The sequence below is a fragment of the Cavia porcellus genome, unplaced genomic scaffold, assembly GCF_034190915.1.
Source record: "Cavia porcellus strain 051 isolate PalLab524CR breed Dunkin Hartley unplaced genomic scaffold, mCavPor4.1 scaffold_20, whole genome shotgun sequence".
NCBI lineage: Eukaryota > Metazoa > Chordata > Mammalia > Rodentia > Caviidae > Cavia > Cavia porcellus.
In genome coordinates, this window is record NW_026947503.1 from 59071823 (window position 1) to 59092463 (window position 20641).

General features: G+C 36.0%; 1 protein-coding gene across 1 annotated transcript in view; it reads left to right on the top strand.

Moving 5' to 3' along the window:
* The first annotated feature begins 200 nt into the window (after positions 1-200).
* The window catches only part of Rock1 (Rho associated coiled-coil containing protein kinase 1), a 123347-nt gene continuing 102906 nt past the window's right edge, over positions 201-20641 (top strand). The window contains exon 1 of the mRNA XM_003474112.5: positions 201-458. Within this exon, the coding sequence (XP_003474160.2) occupies positions 366-458 (93 nt within the window). The 5' untranslated portion in view covers positions 201-365. The remainder of the gene's footprint in view (positions 459-20641) is intronic.

Consider the following 20641-nt stretch of genomic DNA (forward strand, 5'->3'; position numbering starts at 1 on the left):
CTGCTGCTCGCTCTCTGCCCACTCCGGCCCGTCCAGGGACCGGGGTCCCTCGGTGGTGAGGGCGGCCGGGACCCGCTAGGCTGCAGCGAGCGGGCTGCGGGCGACGGCGCTCTGGGCTGTCGTGAGGGGCTACCAGGTGGGATGCGACTTTGGGCGTCCGGGCGACTGTGGGTCGCTGTCGCCTCCAGGCTGGGGTCTGGAGCGCGGAGGCCCCCTTTGTGACGGGCAAGAGGAGGGGACCTGGCGCACCTGGTGACCCTGAGGTTCCGGCTCCTCCGCCCTGAGGCTGCAAACCCACCGCTGAGGAAGTTGGTTGAAATCGCTTTCCGCCCCTGGTACGACGGTATTGTCACAGGAGCAGCAACATGTCGACTGGGGACAGTTTTGAGACTCGGTTTGAAAAAATCGACAACCTGCTACGGGATCCCAAATCGGAAGTGAATTCGGATTGTTTGCTGGTGAGTGGCATCGGTTCCCTTTTGCCTGTCTGGGGTTCCGCATGTGTACCTTCCTCCTGTTTTCAATCTAGTTAACTGCAAAAGAGAAAGTCTCAGGTGCGCACGGTCGTTGTGGAAGACGCCAGGTTCCGTGTCCTGCAGCCTTTTGGAGCACCACGAAAATCGCGTGGGGTGGCTCTTTTTACCGTTTGACTGGCCTGTAGTAACCACTCTCTCAACTTGTAGTTGTGACTCAGTTCATACTGTATGTACATAGAGAGTTGCAATTGGAGGTGTCTTTATCAAGTCATCACGTCAGAGTTACTACCACGTATGTAGTTTGTTGAATGGCGATCTTAGTACGCAATATTGTTCTCCATCGATTTGACAGGAATCTTAGAACAGCTGCTTTCCATTTACAGAGATTTAGCTCTTAAAGAGTTTTTGAGTTGGAAGTAACGGTGGAGAATCGATAGTGAATGATTTTTTTTTTGCGCTAAATATAGGTGTCTTGAGGCTCATGAACTTTTTGCTCTAGTAGTACTTCAAGATGACTGATAATACGTTATCACATTGTTAACCTTTTTTTGGAGTATTGTTGGTTGCAAAAGTAGCACACTGATGTTATAGCTGCCCTTGTTTAGTGATGCTGTCCTTAACATTGTTACTTTTAAAACATCCTGAAGAAGTTATTATGGGACATTAAAAATCAATAATTGGCTAGTAATATATACAGCCATGTATAAATAATGGGAATTTGACCCCCCCCCACACTAGTATTTGCTAACTCTGTACGAAGTTTTCCCTTTACTAACAACTAAACTTTTAAAATCTGAACAAAGCCTCATAATCTCTTATTACAAAGTTTCATAAAGCATGTATATGGATAGGATTTTGTAGGGGCCGCAGAGAATTTATGTTAGGTATGCAGTTTGGGGGATTAAGATAAAAGGCATAGAATAATGCCATTCAGAGAAATACCATTTAAAAACTTCATTTTCAGTCATTAAAATTTTGTAGATTATTTACAATTAATATGTGTATCAGTTACTCTGAATACCTTTCAGTGGTTTTAGTGCATAAGGTTTCTCCCGAAAGTTTTCAAAATCACTCTAAAGCATCCTTAACTGTGACATAATACTGTGGGTAGTGTTTGAAATGTCTTACCAACATTATGGATGCTATTCATATTGAAAAACAGTAAAGAAGATTGACATCTTATTAGATTGACATCTAATTGACATCTGTTTTATCTTCTCATATTGTTCCATTTGCATGTGTTTTATGACTGTTTTTGTTTTCTTTTTGAGATTATGAGAATTGAACCCAGGGCCTTGTATTTGCCAGGCGAGGCACTCTGCCACTGAACTACACCCTTAGCTTCTGCTTTGCTTTTTGCTTCTGTTATTACATGATGTGATGTTATAGAGAGGATTAATAGATAATTCATTAGTTGTAACCTCATGCTATAGATTTCTTTTGTGGGATTCTCTCAAACATTGAGATGTGGAAAATACAAAGAAATGTAAGTCATGATTCTAAGAGTCTAGTCTACAATATTTAGTAAAACGAGTTAATCTCATATATGTGTGTGTGTATATATATATATATATATATATATGCATAGAAACAAAGACAAACATTTCTTCATCATCTTTTTTTTTTTTTTTTTTTTTTTGTGGTACCAGGGATTGAACTCACGACCTCGCAATTGCCAGGCAGGTACTTACACTGTTGAGCTAAACCCCCGGCCCCCAAACATTTCATAGGTTGAGAAAATATATGATAATTTCCAAATGATTGTTTAGGGCAGATTGTGTGTGTGTGTGTGTGTGTGTGTGTGTGTGTGTGTGTGTAGAAATTGAAGAGAAAAAATCATGGTGAGTTGAGAGAGCACCAAAGTTTGCTTCTATGATGGATAGATGGATAGGATAGAAGGTTCTCAGGGAGGATGAATGATAATATTGAGGGTAGAGGTTTGACTTGCTAGAAGGAAACAATACATTTGGAAGGAGAGACTGAGACTGGAGAATTTGAGTGCCAAGCAAGAGGTTTAGGACTGACAGGATGAAAGAAAGTGAGTCTGGTAGTTTTGTGCACAATGGGTTAGGATGGAGAAAGAGTAAGATGGGAGGATTTTTAAGTAATAAAAGCTCATAAATGATTGAAGCCCAAAATTGGCACATTAAAATGAGGAAGGAAGAATTGATGGAGCTTAATTGGCAGAGTTTAGAAGGAGAAGGGGAAATCAAAGAGACAAAGGATGGATGATTCTAAAAAATTTAAGCCTGGATTATAGGGAGATTGTAACAACAGTAGTTGGAAATTGCTTGAGAAGAATAAATTTGTAGAAAAATTCAATCTTAAATTTCTGGTGTTTGAAGGGGCTAGTGGGATAGCCAAGAACAAATGACCTGTAGACTTTTGGAACCGAGCTCATAATAAAGATAATGATTTGAAAAAGATGTGCACAAAGTACAAATTGAAACTAATGTAATGATAGGCATATCTTAGAGAGAACCAAAGGTGAAAGGTGAGGGTTGAACAAAGGAAAAGTCAAAGAAGTGGACAGGCTTTCAGAGTTAGACTAGCCAGGTATTATGGAGCTCAAGTATTCTAAAAGAGCACTTTGAAAAAGGCAATAGTTAAGCGATGGGTTTATTCTTCCCCCTTGCAATCTTATAATCTTAGCCCTTTTTTCTTTTTACTTTCATAACTTTATTGAAAACTTAATGAAATTTTATATTAAACATTTTGAACTTGATAAAGATTTTTGGAGACAAAAATCCTTTATCCAGTCTTGTAGGATCTAGCCTGAATTTTCTTTGCATAATAGTGAATGTGTAGCTTTGAGCTGTCATTTATTTTGCCATTCAGAATAAACTGTCAGATCATTTAATTTTTTTTTCAAGACTCTTCTTTTCTCTAGCTGGATTTTAGTGGACCTCTTGTATTAAACAATACCTTTTTCCATTAGTTGCTTTTCTCTCCTACTTTTCGACTCTCAGTGGTTTATTTAATGATACTTATTAAGTATGTATTATGTGCCATGTACAATACTCTAGATTATTTTATAGTAAACAAAAAATAAGATTATTAAACTATCTTTCGCTTCTGTTATGGCTCGTATTTAGATGTCCCCCAAAACTTTACGCAGTCATAGCTGGGGCTTTTTCAGAGATGACTGAATCCAGAGTGTGTGATTGATTCATGGTACAATGCTAGGACAGTAGTTGGGTGTTTACCAAATCAGTCCACTGATTGCTTTGGCACTGCCCTAATCCTGGTAGACTGGATGTAACATGAGGGACAGAAAGAGGCTTGTCTTGTCCCTTGTTGTCTTGCTACTTTCTGTCTGCTAGGAACCATTGCTTCTCTGCCATGTGCCACCCTGCCTTGGAGCCAACCAGTTATGGACTGAAACCTCTAGAAACGATGCTTATGGGTGGAAGGTCTTTGTTCTCAGCAAGGAGTAAAGTAACTAACATAACTTCTTTTATTAGGTCTACTCTTCAGCAAGTGGAATTTCCCCAATCTTATATTTTTAGAACAGTTTTCTGGCACATGTATTTTTAAACCTAACTTTATCAACAAGACAGCTTTTTTATTGGGGCAGTAGTGATGAATATTAGCAGTATAATATATTGTAGCTGGAAGAAACCTAAAAAGTTTTCTTGAAGAGCTTGACTTTTCTTTCAGTTTTCTTATATTGCAACTGAAAGATGATGTAACAATGGTTGGGTGGAAGAGGGGAAGAGAACTAGTATTAGTTACTGAGTTCTAACACTCTGTGGTCCTTTTGTACATACTTTTTAATAGTATTTGTCAGTTTTCCGAATATGGAAGACAGCTATAAATGTAAGTTCAGAGGTTTTTTTTTTCATTCTCTTTTTCTGGGCTTCCGTGACCTGCGGCTTTCCCTTTTTGTCATTCCTTGTATTTTTGTTACTTTATTTCAGTCTTTGCCCTATAATAGTTAACCTTTTCTTTATTATCTTGGCACATTCATCCATTCTTAAGCCATTAGCTATCATCTCTACACCCATGATACTTGAATCTTTATTTTTACTCTTACCTGGTTGAAAATCCTGAAGGTATATCTTCTTAGATGTTACCACTCAGCAAAAATAAGCTTTTCTCCATAAACTTATTTGTTTTGTCATTAACAGTTTTACTTTTTTTTTCTTAGCTTTTAAATTTTTTGGTGCTAAGGACAGAACCCAGACCTCCCGCTTGCTAGATGAGCTTCTACCACTGACCTAAATCTCCCCCAATCGAATTACCTGTCCTTATCACTAAAATGAAATTTTTGTTGTTAAGTTTCCCTCCTCCTCCTCCTCCTCCTCCTCCTCCTCTTCTTTTTTTAAAGACAGGGTCTTCCTATGTAGTTCAGGCTGCTCCTGAACTCACAATGTAGGCTAAACTGACCTTGAACTGCAATCTCCTGGTTTCAGCCTCCTAAGTGCTCGGATTAACAGGTATGTCACCATGCCTGGATTGTGGTGAAGTTTTTTTGACAGATCCAGCCTACATGTTTGGTTATTACAACAGATTTTAGGTAGCATTTCAGAATTAGATTATTGCTGCATAATCTCTCTGTATGCTTTGTTAGCTGAATTGATCACATTGGGGATTCCATTATTGTTGGGAGAATAAGTCATTAAATGTTTGGACCTTAAAGCTATGTGCTTGTCAGTGTTCATAATTTACAAATTAATGGGGATTATCATTATCAGCTGTACATCTGGTTGGTTTGGATCCCATGGCCTTTTGAGAGATGGAAGTCTCTGTTATGCTCAAACTGGTCTTGACCTCCTGGGGCTCAGTTGATCAGTTTATTTCAGCTTCCCAGGTTGTGAGGACTAGGGGTACATACTCACCCAAGTTAGACCGGACAGTACTGATGTTAGTATGTTTCAAGAACATTTTTAATAAGCAAGAGAGACAATTTATCAGTATATCTGTGTGTAAGGTCTGAACTTGGATTCAAGCCTAGGCTTTGTCATGTGCTCATTGGAGGATTTTAGGAGACTTATTTTAACTTCTGAGAACTAGTAAATGGAATATTAGGAGAATTGTAAGATTACTGAAAGTTAAATAATACAAGCAAATCCATTAATCACAAATAGTAAGTACTTAGTAAGCATTAATTGGTAACCATTATTATTACCGTATTTGTGGTACAGTATTATTGGCAAAGGTTAGTCACTGTGCCTAAGCAGGAAAGTACTGATGTTACCTGATTGCTGAAGTCATGCCAACAAATTCATAATCTAGCTGTGCCATATCGAAGCGTCCAAGCCAATTATAACTGAAAATGTAGACAGACAGAGGGGTAGTAGAATGGAGAGGGACTTTTGGAGATTGCTTGTAGTCATAATTTATGTCAAGAATTTAGATTGATATGGAAAGCAGCTGGGAGCTGAATTGTTGAGATTTAGTTATCTTGTTCTCTTTCTATGTGTATCTTTTATGCTTTCAGTATGTGTTCTGTAAATAGGCCCTCTTGGACTATAAGCACCCCGTGGGTGTAGAAAGATGGCTCAGAGTAATAGTGAGACATGAATCGGGCCATTCATTAACCTCTCCAGTCAGAAATGTTTCTAATCCAGAAGAAAGAATTTTGTATAAAATTGTGTAATGAACAAAAAGTAAACTCTCAGTTTTAGATTTTAGATTAGAATTTACAAAACTTCATAGTTTTATTTCATGATTATAGGTTTTGGTATTACAGTTATATAGTCAAGCTAGATTCTATTATGAATGACAGAATAGCCCATGTATTAAACATGACCTGTGGAGTTCTGTTTTTGAAAATAAATACAAAAAAAAAGAACATATCCATTTATTTAAAGCCTACAGCATAGCGGTGGGTACCACACATGCATGCGCAAGAAGATGAGTACACACACACAAAGATGAACTGATAGTACTATAATTCACAAGAGGAAAGATTTTTTAAAACATGCTAATAGGGTGGTGTGGTGAAAAGAATGTTAGATTGGAAATGCAAAGCATTGTCAGGCGTTGTTCTGCTCTTAACTCTTGCTTGTTCAAGTACATCTTTTTTTTTTTTTTTCCTGAGCTTCTGTTTCCCTATCTTAGAATGAACAGTTGGATCAGACAGTTACTGATGTCCTTTGTATCTCTAAAAATTCCATGGTTCTTTGTTTATTATACTTCATAAGCACTTTAAAATTTGTCATTATTAAATAAGATTTTAAAAGCTAAATGATGTTGTTATAGAATAGATACAATCATCAACTGTTATCTTTGGAACTAGTTCCCAAGCTAACTTTGTTAAATTTGGCACTTATTTTTTTGAATTTGTCAATTATATTTATAAGCATAGAGTGGTAATTAAGATATTCATATGTATATCCATTAAAATGTATTATGGAGTGCACTTTTCTAATATACTTGCCCTCTTTTTTTTGGAATTGTGGAAAATATAGTACCTTTTTTTAATTTTAGTTACTAAACAGTAAGAAGCTAGCAGTTCATGTGACTGTCCTAAGTCTGATGTCTTGGGCAAGAAGATATTTTATACTTGTATTATATTTTGAACGTTAGGCTTGCTTACTTATGCTGCCTTTTTATTGAAACTATACCACCTTTTGGCATGAAAATTTAAATTTTTCTCAGATCATTGTCTGGATCTAATTTTGAAACAGGTGAATCATGTTAGTACTTTTTTTTTCCTTTACTGTTTGTCATTCACTTGACAAATGTTTATTTGGTGTGTGCTCTGTGCTAGGCATACTGATAGGCAGTAGGGATACCACGGTGAGTAAAAACAAACATGGTTCCTGCTTTCATGGAATTTATGGTCTCAGGAAAAAGTTTAATTAAATGACTTATCACCTTAGCATAGAGGTGGAGTAGGCTTGAAAAAGGTAAGACAAATGGGTGGTACCTTTCCTTAAAATTTGTGATGTATGTATAGATTTGTGGTAAGGCAGTCTAAGTGTGTAATTTTCAGATACGAGTTTGTAGATTGTATCAAATTCACTTGAGGAACTTGTTTAAAAATGGAATCTGGGCCCATGCCCAGACAAACAAAATCAGAATTTTTGAGATGAGTCCTAGGATTCTGCGTGAGATGTGGATTCTTAGATGCACTGAAGCTTGAAAACTGTACTTGAAGAGGAAAAACAGGGATTTTTTGGTTTTATTAGGTAATTTTATAACGAACAATTTCAAATGTACATAGGAGCAGGATAGTGAATCTTTATTATCCATATTCTGAACCTTTCAAAACGTGGGTTGCACTTGATTCATCCATTATTCTTTTATCAAAAAACGTTAAATTCCAGATGCTCTCATTGTATGTCACTCTTAACATATGTAAATAAACATCTTTTTTAAATAGAATATTTTCTTATACAACCACAGTGACTATCGTCATGTCTAACAAAATTAAAGGCTCTTTTAGTATCATTAATACCTAGTTTATATTCACTTTACCCTGTCACTAAAAGAGGTTTTCTTTTTTTAATAGTTGCTTATTTAAAATAGAGGTCTAGGCAGAATCCTCATGTTGCTTTAATTTGTTAAGTCTTTTTAAAAAATCTTTTAAACGTGTAGCAGTCTCGTGTCCTTAACCTCTCACTCCTTCTCTAATGTCTTGTTGACATGACTAGATCAGTATACCTTCATCCACCTTTTCTGTTTTCTTAAATTTAACTTGTTTCTGTATAAATTGATAGACTTAGAAGTTTGATTTAATTACATTGGAGTTTTTTCTCAAGTATTTTGTAGATTATGTCTTGTCTGGACCATCTTTAGTGATGGTAAGGTTGTTCATAGGTGGTTCATTGTATTGGAGTGGCAACAGCCTAGGATAACTTCCTTTGTAAAATATTTTATTGATCTTTTATCTAATAGTTCCATCCTTGATAATCATTAGCTAAATTACTTATTATAAATAGTAAAATAATGCTTCTATTACTTTTCATATTTATTTACTGTGATTTTTTTTTTTTTTTTTATTGAGAGAGGAACTTTGACTCACCATCTAGGGGTGTGTGTTTACTTTGAAATACTTTTCAGAATATACAGGATGAATATTTCAGACTTTCTTTAATTGCCATTTAGCAGAAGAAGGTATTTTGGAACCTGACTGTGACAGACTTAGCACAGGCAAACTGAATAATTTGAGGGAAGTTTAGGAAAGGAGTGTTTACAAAGACCATATTTAAGGAAAATGGTAAGGATAGTGTCAGACCTCTGAGACTGGTAACAAGGAAGAGAACTGCTACCACTTCTAGGGACAAGGGAGGAGAGTGAGGCCTGAGGGCAGCTCTCTGGGAGACAGCTGAAAGGGGTTTAAGTAGAAAGAGTCATGTTGATCTGGCAGCTGGCAGGAAGGGAGGCAGGAGAGTACATCCACCACCTTACTCTCCTCAGCCCCACAGTCTCTGAGCTCTTATTGCCTGAAAAGCCAGTATGCAAAGGAGCATGTGTATTCCATAAGGCACAGCCAACAGGATATAACCTCTGTTCCCCTTTGTTTTGTGCAATCATTATGAAAACATTTAAGAATATTTTTGATGTTTCATTTTTTTGTCATCCTTGCTGATACTGCCTTTAAGAAGAGCTTTTTCATGTTGGCTCTTAGGTTACTAGCATATGACCCTAATAATTTTTGATAGTTTCTCATTTTTGTTATGTTGTTCAGGCTTATCTTGCACATTTCTTTTCCCAGACTTGCGAATCAGTTATGTTTCCAAGACACTTTACCTTTTGGTGGGCACAGTGTCCCAAATACTCATTGGTACTGGATTGAAATTTTCTAATCCTTATTCAGTCTTCGGGGAAATTATATTTTATTTTTAAAAAGAAAAAGTACATTATATTGATTATTTCACCAACTTGACATCAACTAGGTTATTTTATTTCAGGTTTTCAGTATTTAAGAATATTAGGAATATTCAATTATTTCAAAATTAGGAATATTTCAGTATTTCATTCCATGTCCTGTGCGCCCTATTCTTTTTCCTTTCCCATTTTTCTTAAATATTCCAGTATTTCTTATAAAAAAAAGCAAATATATACGTACATATTCATAAGTTTATATTCATATTTTTTCCCCTTTCTAACAAAGAGTAACATATACTAAATTCTGTGTTGGTGTATGGAGATCTTCCTCATTACTTTTTGTAGATCCATAGTGTTGCAGTCTGTGGATGTTAAAACTATTTACTCTCAGTGGGTTTTTGTGTTTTGTATCACCTTGTGCTTTTAGTAACATTGCATGTAAGTCAGTTCATACCTTTGCCAGGGTGTCTTTAGAGTAAATTCATTGCAGTGAGATTTCAGAGTCAGGAGTACACACAAATACAATTTTGCTCATTCTTTCAGTATTCCATCCCTTCTAGGAGTTGTGCTGTTTTGCATTTCCATTAGTATTGTGGTATATGGGATTTTCTATTGCTTTCACCAACAGTATTTTGATTTGAATTTTAATAGATGAAAAGTAGTATCTCAGTATAACTTTGATATCTTTTCATATTTTAAGGACTATTTGAACATTCGTGAATTGTCTTTCCTTTTTTAGTCTAAATTTTACAAGGATTTTAGCCTTCTTAGTTGTAGTAGGCTTTGTGAGATGTGTGGTACAGTGCTTAAGAATGAGTTTTGGACTGGGGATTTAGCTCAGCGGCATAAGCATCTGCCTTGCAAGCAGGCGGTTGTGAGTTCGATCCCCGGTACTGATAAAAATGAAAAAGACAAAAAAAAAAAAAAAAAAGAATGAGTTTTGGAGTCAGACTGGTTTTTAAATTCTACCCAGATCAGCCATTGGCCTTTTGATTTTGGGCAAAATTCATAGCAGCTTTAGTAATCAGACATATCAACTAAAATGAAAGTTATGGGGCTCTTAGGAATATTAAATGAGGTAATGCATAGAAAAAGCATGGTATTTGGTAAATGTTAGCTATCGTTGTCATCATTATACATTTTCATCACAGTCCTTAGGGAAAGAACTTTGGTGTTGATCAAGTGAATTACTATCTGTGTACTCCACAAGCCAGTGTTTTTGTTTATTTGTGTCATCTTGGGCAAATTATTTAACTTTTTTGACCTTGAATATATATTTTAATCTATAAAGTGAGAAACTTGATAAAACTTACTTTATAGGTATTAATTATGAGGATTAGGTGGAATAATTTATATCCAGGGCTATAGTTACATGCAGTGATGGGTGTTAATAGTTACTCTTCTGGTTTTCCTTTTATAATATGGATTTGCTTGAAGTTCCATGTAAAAGTACTACTTACAATCTTGGCAGAAAAGTAGAATAGGATACATTTAGTTAGTTAGTTAGTTAGTTAGTTAATATTGAAATCAAATTCACAACCTTGTGCTTGCCAGGCAGGCACTTGTGCCACTGAGCTATATTTCCAGCCCCAGGATACTTTAATTTAAATGTTCTTGAATCCTTTTTTCTGTTGTTGCTATTCCACTGGAATCCAAATTTTCAACCTAACACTCTTATATTAGTGGAACAGTGTACGGCATGCCAGTGTAATCCATACTGTATCTTTCTTTTTCTTAACCTTAGTGCTTTTTGTCATGTGATCCTAGTCTACTTACTTACTTAGTTATTATCTTCCCAGTTCTCAAAGTGGAATGTTCCATATGGATTTTATTTTATTTTATTTTTTTTGTTTATATATTTTGCCTACTTTACTCTCACATTTCCGGGGTCCACCTTTTTTCCCTCATGAGTTCTCTTCTGTGTCCTGCTTCCCAGTTGTCTATAATTCCTAACATAAATCATAGATTACTCTATTACACTCTTATTTTCTTTCCTTTTTGATTTGCTATAGTGTAGATGTAGTATAGTATAGATTTTGATCTGATGTAGATGATGATGATTATTTTGGGGTTTTTTTTGAGACAGGATCTTGGTGTAGTTTAGGCTGACCTCTGACATCACAGTAATCGTCCTGTCTCAGTGTCCTGATGAGAGAGGTATGAGCCACCAGTCCTGGCTGTATAGTATGCAGTCTAGAATTTGGTCACAGCTGTCTTGTAAGGGTCTGTTTTATGTGTTAAATTTTATCTGTCTGCAGAGAATCACCTGAGGTTCTAAACATAGTTCTGGATTTTGTGTTCTGTTAATACTAGTTGATTGTTGTAAATGTTTTTACCCTATACTCATGCCTCTGTTTTTGTTTTGTCTCCTCCTCTGAATTAGTGCTCTTTGTAAGTGATCTAACCTAATTCAAATTTTTGTACACAAAAAATGTGTGAATTCATGGAAGTCTGATTTCATTAAAAAAAGATTGAGTTAAACTTCAGTGAGAACTGAAACATGGGCTTCAAATGCAAACAACACTTATTCTCTCTATTCTCTCATTCTTTTTTTTTTTTTTTTTTGTCTTTTTCCTTTTTATCGGTACTGGGTATTCTCTCATTCTTTATGTTGACATCTTTCTCCTTGGTTTTAGTCACAGGTAGAAATACCGCTACTCAGAGTAACAAAGCTTTATATCTAACGGCTTCAGCTTTATCCACTGACCTAAAATCTCTGACTCTCATGTCTGTACTTCTGAAGGAAAAGATTCATTGGTTACATCTGTCAGGTGCCCACTTCTTAACTGTTCAGTAGTGATATGGAAAGTGGGATTCCATGAGAAACATGAAAATGAGCAGTTTCCAGGAAAATTAGGGCAGTGTGGTAGGGCAGCAATATCATAGTGTCTCTTCTGTTTTCTCTTTGGTCTTAGATAAGTCACTTAAACTCTTATAAACCATAATTTTCTCAATCTGTAAAATGGAATTGATAATTTTTATAATAGGGTGGTAATGATCAAATGAGATAAACTTTGTTTTTCACAGCAATGTTTGAAACTTCACAAAACAACTGTGTAATCTGCTAAGTGGCAGCCTTTTTTCTTTCACCAGCATACCCCATACTCTGGCCTGATTCTAAACATTTTTCACCTGCAGCCTATCCTGCCCCTCCAGGCTGCTCATGAGTCTTTTGACATTACCCACTTGGCACCAACACCCAGAGCATGTGTAGTTTTTTTTTTTTTCAGAGAAGAGGAAGTCGTTATTAACCTTGTTTTAGAGTAAGTGCTTATTATTAAATGAATTATAATTAAATTATTATCAGAGTAAAAATGATGAGCTTGTTTTATAATTGTAGCATTCAGCTCAATCTTTGCCTTGTTCTTATAGTAGTTTAGAATAACCGCTGAATTTAATGTATAGAAGTCTGTGAGGACCTTTGCAAAGATTTCTCTTAGCTATATTAATTAGAAATCTTTTAATTGTAGGAGGTTGAAAACCCAACCCATTTAGTTTGAACAAAAAGGAGCATGTTGCCTTTGAATGATTCTTAGATAAGAGTCTAGCTTCAGTAGTGTCTTGATTGAAACCTTAGATGATGTGACTGGCAGTTGGTTTTCCAGCTCGGCTGCTTTAGTCTTTTTCCCTTCTCAGGTAAACAACTCTGTATGGTTAAAGATGATTGTTAGTAGCTTCTGAGATTACTTGTTCAGGTATAGTAAAAATAAATCCATCTAATCTTGGAATAGAGTTCACATCCATGTGCCTATATCTGAGCTAGTCAGGTGGTCAGAATAGAATGCCACTGAGCTTAGGCCTGCTTAAATCTCAGTGGAGTCAGGGCGCGGGGTGTGGTGGGGTCAGGGCTAACACCAAGAGGGAAGGATGGGAATTGGAGTTGATTTAACAAGAGAAAGGGAAAATGACATGGTTGACAGAGCCAGACAGCACATGTACTAAAATGGAGATTTTTCATTAAAGGAAACCCAAGTGGTAATGGTTTATTTAAAATTTTTTAGGGGCTGGGGATTTAGCTCAGCAGCATAAGGGCCTGCCTTGTAAGCAGGCAGTCGTGAGTTCGATCCCTGGTACCGATAAAAAATACGAAAAACAACAACAACAACAAAACATTTTTTTAAATTGGCCTTTTAATCACTTAACAGTTTATCTCTAGTCTCTCCTCCCAGAGCAGCATTGCTCAGGCAGGTGTCATTTAACCAGTCGTTCTTGTGTTGAATAAATTTGATAAAATTGCATTTTTGTATTTCCTGTTATAAAGTTAATGAAAAATGCAATCCTGTGTTTAAATAACTGGACTGGTAGTTAAACTTTATTTCTCATATTAGAATAAATATTGCCAACCAGGGGCCAAAGATTGCAAGTGTAAGACCACCAACTGCAATAACATTTTGCTCCTTTAAGGAGTGTATGTCTTAATGTTGCTTTGCCTTGATGATGTCTTTGGGTTAGTTTCATTGAAGGATTTCTGAATGATTGTTCATGGATCAGCCACGTCAGAACCAAATCTCCTATGGTGCTCCTACTATGGGAGAATTGGAGATGAGAGAGATAGTATGCTGGAATTTGTGTTTTCGACAGGTTTTAGTTGATTGCACAGCCTGCCTCGGGAATACTGAATAGTCATCAAGTTGCTAGACATTGTATTTATCTAGTTTAGAAAGTAGATGTGAGGAAAACAAGGTAAAGTGGAATAAATGGAAAAGGTCTTGCCATCCATCCAAGCCATTTTCTTCTCTTTCTAAAACTGTAGTTAATATACCACAGTATATGAAAGAAGATGAACATTTTCTGACATTTGCTGAAAAAACTCGTATTATGGTTTGTGTCTCAATGTCTCCCCAAAGCCTCATGCAGTCATGGTTGTGGGCTTCTTGAATTTGTGATTGATTCATGGCCCAACACTGGGGTTATGGGTGTATGTGGCCTATATACAGTATAAGGGGCTCCCTTTTTGCTCTTGTTGCTTTTGTTATTTTCTGTGCTGTGAACCATTGACCTCTGCCATATGCCATTCTACCTTGGAGCCAGCAGAGTATGGACTGAGACCTCCACAAACTGTGAACTAGATAAACCTTTCCCTCTTTAATTTGGGGTGTCAGGTATTTTGTCTCGGCAATGAGAGAAAAATAACCAAGATCACTTGTTTGGTAAATCTTATGGAAGAGGGTTGTCAAGTTTGATACAGAATGTAAATAATGTTTCCCTTCATCATCACTGTAACTCTTCAGTATCTCATTTCTTTTATCTGCCATAAGGAAAGAACTTATGGTTTTCTTTTTTTTTTTTTTTTTTTTTGGTCTTTCTCATTTTTATCGGTACCAGGGATCGAACTCACAACCACCTGCTTGCCAGGCAGGTGCTTATGCCGCTGAGCTAAACCCCAGCCCCTATGGTTTTCTTTATGAAGAAATGTTTTAATGTGAAAGAAAAGGTAATGAAAGAGTGGTTGACTTTATAGTAGAACATTTTCACATGTTCAAAGGAAATTGGAAATTTACTATCCCCATGAGATTAAATGTTTTCACTAATTTTTTAAGACAAAGTCTTGCCAAGTAGTTCAAGCTGTCCACGAACTCACTGCGATCCTCCTGCTCCCGCCTTCTGAGTGCTGGGAATTACAAGTGCACATCACCATGCCCAGCTATTAAAAACAAATTTTAATTATTTAAACAACTGTTGGGTTTCTGAATTACTATGCTTTGAGATCCTGATGCTGTGAGTGTCGTTTCCGGATGGCGTGTTGTCTTGTTCACCAGTATCTCACCAGTTCTTGGAGCAGTCCTTGATCCCTTGTAAGTGTTCAGCAAATACTTGTGGTTTAATTACTAGAAAATCTCTTTCTGTTGTTTGTTCCTATGACTAAGGGTAACATCATATTAGGAAAGATGATACAATGGGTATTTCAATTTAGACTGCATGTGTTCTGGGGGATAATTTTTTTTTTTTGGTCTTTTTCGTTTTTATCGGTACTAGGGATCGAACTCACGACCGCACACTTGCAAGGAAGGTGCTTATGCCGCTGAGCTAAATCCCCAGCCCCGGGGATAATGTTTTAAAATTATACAGTCGTATAAAGATGCTATATTGTGGTTCCCCCCCTCTTATCTCTGGATTTTGGAAGGAGACCCCAATGTTGATTTTCATAAGACTTTGCCCATTTATTAATCTTTACAACAATCTCATGAACTGGGTGAGACAGATAGTACTGCCACTTTATAAATAAAATTAAATCTCAGAAAAGATAAATGTCTGGAGGAATATAGACAGAACATGTTAGGCTTTCTGTTCTTTTGTGTGTAGTGTAGTGGAAAGAACATCTGAGTTGAATGTACCACAAAGGACTGTTTCCATAGTGTGCAGAGGACAGTACTTTATACACAGAAAGCACTAAATGAGAAAATTTAAACTGACTGTAAAATATGGGTATCGTTAAGTTGAGCACAAGATGAGATATGAAGTAGTAAGGAAAAGATCTAAATACTTAGACTAGATTGGAGGGAGAAGGTAAATCCTTTGGTAGGAGCAGTGGTATAGAATTTGACCACATGTAGGGCTGGGGATTTAGCTCAGTGGCATAGCGCCTGCCTGGAAAGTGCAAAGTCGTTCTCTGGTACAAAAAAAAAAAAAAAAAGAATTTGACCAAATGAGGAATAAAAGTCGTCTTTGAACAAACCTACAGTATACTAAAAGGTTAAAATAGCTGCCCACTGACACATTTTTTATTAGATTTGACACATCTGGAAAGTGAGTGCTGATCGCAGTTTAACACAGCATAGTGAACTGAGGTAGAATGATGATGAATAGTTATGCTCGGTGATGATTAGTAATACCATTAATGAATATCATTACATGGTAACAACCATTACATCTTACTAAATTGGTATGAGGTAAGGTATGGGATGACCTTGGAAAAATGTTAAAATTAAGTCCCTTTATTTGATGAAGTGTTTACTGTCCTGCACTAAATATTTATCAGGTGTTTGGAATGAAAAAGGAGGTTGTCTACAAGAAGTATAAGGGAATGGAGATGTAAGTTTGTTGATAATATGCCCTTCGGCGTGAAGAATATGTATAGGTTTATTTGTATGAGTATGTTACTTGGGAAGGACCTATGTTAGCTGGATTTTAACGTAGGAGGTTAGAAAACAACTGATGATGTTTGTGGTCAGTGATTTAGGTGAAAATTAAAATTTCAGAAGTTTTTATCTGCTACCATGAGCTTGATGGCTTCCTGATACTTTTAAGGTTTTTCCGGTGTAAGATTGGTGAAAATATTAATAAAAATTTTCTGTATCACCTGTTAAAATGTATCAGTGTCTAGAAGAGTATATAATGCAGTTAGCCGGTATTTTCTGGATGACCAATGCATGATGTTATTTAAAATCATTCATAAAAATATCTGGGTGTGGTGGTGCAGGGCTATAATCTCAACACTTGGGAGACTAAGGTAGGAGGATCATTGTGAGTTCAAGGCCAGCTTAAACTATAACTATAAACTTGTCACACTCTCTGCCCCAAATTGTTTATAAATAAAAAGATCTGTTCAAAGTGCAGGGTAAACATACATTTTGATGTTGTAGACGGTGCAAAAAATTCATTGATTTGGTTTTAACAGTCCTGTAACTAATCTTTAAGAAACACTACTTGTCAGCCTAGTAGCAAAGAGTTTCCATAATTATTTGAACAGGCTGTATGAAGTTGAATTTTCATTCTTTAATCAGGCAGTATATTATAGTAGGATTGGATGGAGAAGTGGATCGGAAAGTCTAACTAACATAATAAACTGGACACTGGATACTATAAAGAGATTTGTAAAATTGGAAGGTTCCGTTTTTTGTTTTCATTGGTGGGATATGAACCCAAGGCCTTGAATATGGTAGGCAGGTACTACTGAGATATACTCCCAGATCCCCCCAAAAGCTTTTAATATTATTATTTTTGTTTTGCTTTAATGCTATTCATGTACAATGGGAATTTTTTAAAAAATACTCTCTTGTTCCATTACATTACCTGAGACCGTGTAATTTATAAAGGACCAAATTTCTTTTCTTATTAATTCCAAAGGCTAGAAAGACACAAAGTCAAGGTGCCAGCATTGTTGGTTGTCTGATGAAAGTCCAGTTTCTGCTTTCAAGATAGTGCTTTGAATGTCATATCTTAACAGAAGAGAGGAGTAGTGCTGTGTCCTTGTGTGACAGGAGGCTGGGAAGGCCAAATAGGGGGCCAGATTTCTGCAGTAATCTCTTTTATTATGGCATTAATCTTTTCATAAGGACAGAACCTCATGACCTAAAGAGTTCCCAAAAGGCCTTACTACCCAACAGTATTGCACTGGGCACATAAAGTTTGGGGAGGGGGGTACCTTTGGACTATAATACATTCATTTTGGACATCTCTGTAATCAATGTGTTAAGATACATTGGGATTTAAGTCTCCCATTTTATTACTTATTTTGTGTTTCTTTTTCTTTTACCTTTATGTTATTTAATTATCCACCTTAATTGGATAATAAAGTGTCCATCTTAATTATGTAATGTTTTTCTGACTACTCATGTGTGGATATTTTAATGGTTGCTATTTAGGAGTTTCAGTTATTAAGATTAATAATTTCTAGTGGGCTGGGGATTTAGCTCAGCGGCATAAGCGCCTGCCTTGCAAGCAGGCAGTTGTGAGTTCGGTCCCTGGTACTGATAAAAACGAAAAAAAAAAAAAATTTCTAGTAATGTTTGGATATACATTTCCTTGATCTTTTTGAGCATATCAAATACATGTTTTATGTTTTTCTTACTGGTTTCTTCTTTTAACTTTTTACTTGATTCCTTTGTTATTATGGTTCCTTCAATATTGTGCAGATTTGTTTCTTTCTACTCCTTGCAAGAGTGTTTGCCTATGCTTTTTTTCTTGTATAGATTGTATTTTTTTGTGATATGTCTAAGAAATTTTTACTAATCTATAGATCTCAAGGATTTTTATACTACTTTCCCACCAGAAGTTCAACATTTAACTTTATGAAGATATGAAGTAAAGCTGGGTGTGGTGGTGCATGCCTGTAATCCTAGTATTCTGGGAGGCAGGAGGATCATTGCGAGTTCAAGACCAGCCTAGGCTACAACGTGAGCTCAAGGCCAGTCTGAACTGTATAGAAAAGAAAGAAGATGTGAGGTTTCCTGTGAATAAATATTTATTTGCCTCAGAGCCATTAGGGGGAGACTACTTTCCTCCACTAAGTATTTTTTTTTCTTTTTTTTTTGGTACTGGCAGTTGAACTCAGGGCCTTGCTCTTGCCAGGCACGCACTGTGCCGCTGAGCTATGTCCCTGGCCCCAATTTTTCTCTTTGTCAAAAGTCACTTGGCTATTCTTGTGTTCATTTATTTAGAGGTTCTCTATTCAGATTCCATAGATCTTTGTCTATCTTCCCATGTATAGCAACACACCATCTTGATTATTACAGTGTTATAGTAAATCTTAAAGTTGGGTGGTGATTTCTTCCATGTTATTATTAGTAGTAGTTAAATTCTAATTCCTGTCCTATTCTCTATGAATTTTAGCATAATTTTGCCTATATTTACAAAACTTACATGGATTTGATAGGAATTTCATTAGATTTATAATTTAATTCTGAGAATATTGACATCTCTTATGTTTCTTCTTCTAAGCCATGAATACCATATTTATTTATTTGTCACTTAGATACATAATTTAAAAAATTTAATGTTTTATGGTTTTCAATGTAATTCTTATACATTTTTTTATTAGATTTATATCTTAAGATTCTTTTTTCATGTAAATGGCATTGTAATTTTAAGTTTCATTTCCTTGTGTTCATTGTTAATATGTAGAAATATAATGGATTGTTGACCATAAAATCTTGCTGAATTCACTTACTAGTTCTTGGTGGTTTCTGTTTGTTCAGAGATTTTATAGCTTCACCAGGATTTTCTGCATAGACAATCATCAGCAAATAGGGACAGTTCATTTTTTCTTTTCTCATCTATGTCTTTTTTTTACTTGCTTTATTGAATTGGTTACAGGTTCCAATGTAGTATTGAGTGGTGCCTTTTTTTTATTTTTGAGGGAAAAATATGATGTTGTCCGCTTTTTATGTTTTCTTAAGTGGTATCAAATCTATTTTCTGAATCTGTTGATGGAACTGCATGACCTTTTGTTTTTAACCTGTTCATACTGTAAATTACATAGATTTATTTTGGAATATTAAGTAAGTCTTGACTTTGAAATAACTGGTTAAATTTATAATTCTTCCTGTGTATTACTGCATTGTTTGTTAATGTTGCCAGTTAGCTGCTGGTCCTTTGCTCAGTTTGGATAGAACCCATAAATTGGCAAAGTGTAGCTCCCTTGACTATAGTGACTTCAGTTTCTGAATGCTCTCAGCACTCAATTATTTTAGTCCTGTTAAACCTCATTCTTTTTACTTTTCTTGTTTTTCCATAATCAAGTTTTGGTCATATGTAAATTTATTTAAGAATTTTAAGAAGACAGACAGCTGGGAACAGTCCTATGTGGTAGCTACAAGTTACTGTTCTTGTTTTATAGATGAGAACAATGAAAGTAATGAGAGGTTAAATAACTTACTAATGGTCATATGCCTAGTAAGTATTATAGCTGGGAATATGACTTACCCTTTGACAGCATACGATTTATATAGAACTTTTTTTATAAGTTAATGTCTCTGTTTGATACTTTTATTTATTTTAAAGATAGTAAAAACCCAACAAAACAGAATAAAACCAATCAAAACAAAGCAATGAAATTGATACAGAACTTCAAAGGAAGATAATAGGAAATCAACAATATCTACCATAGTATTTCTTGTTATCTTCACAATAGTTGTCCATTCCATCAAACATAGCAAAATCAAACCAAACAAAACAATAAAACCAATAAAAACAGCATATTGAATAAAGCAAAACAATAAATCAAAACAAAGCAGGGCCTGGGTGTTAGCTTAGCAGCAACATAAGCACCTGCCTGGCAAGTGCAAGGTCATGAGTTTGATCCCGGTATCAAACAAAACAAAACAATAAGAACAATATTGGATTTTTAAAATAAGGTAGAAGGAAATCCCCCCATATTTGCCACACTGCATACTGTTATCCTCCTAATAGATGCTCAGACCACCGGCCGCAGCCCTACAAAGTCAACCAAACAATGCAAGCATTCAATTGCTTTGTGTACTTCAGTTGCTATCAACTCAGCCTGTCCCTGAACCAGCCAGTTGCTTGGCTGGTGGGAGGGATATGTGCCAGTAGGTTCACAGAAGATGCTTTCTGGCTTCTGTTTCTGGGCCCGCACCTGGCTTGCTTGCACAGCTTACTAGAGGATCTAATTGGCCTCTGCTTCTTGATAGCCTTCTCCTAGA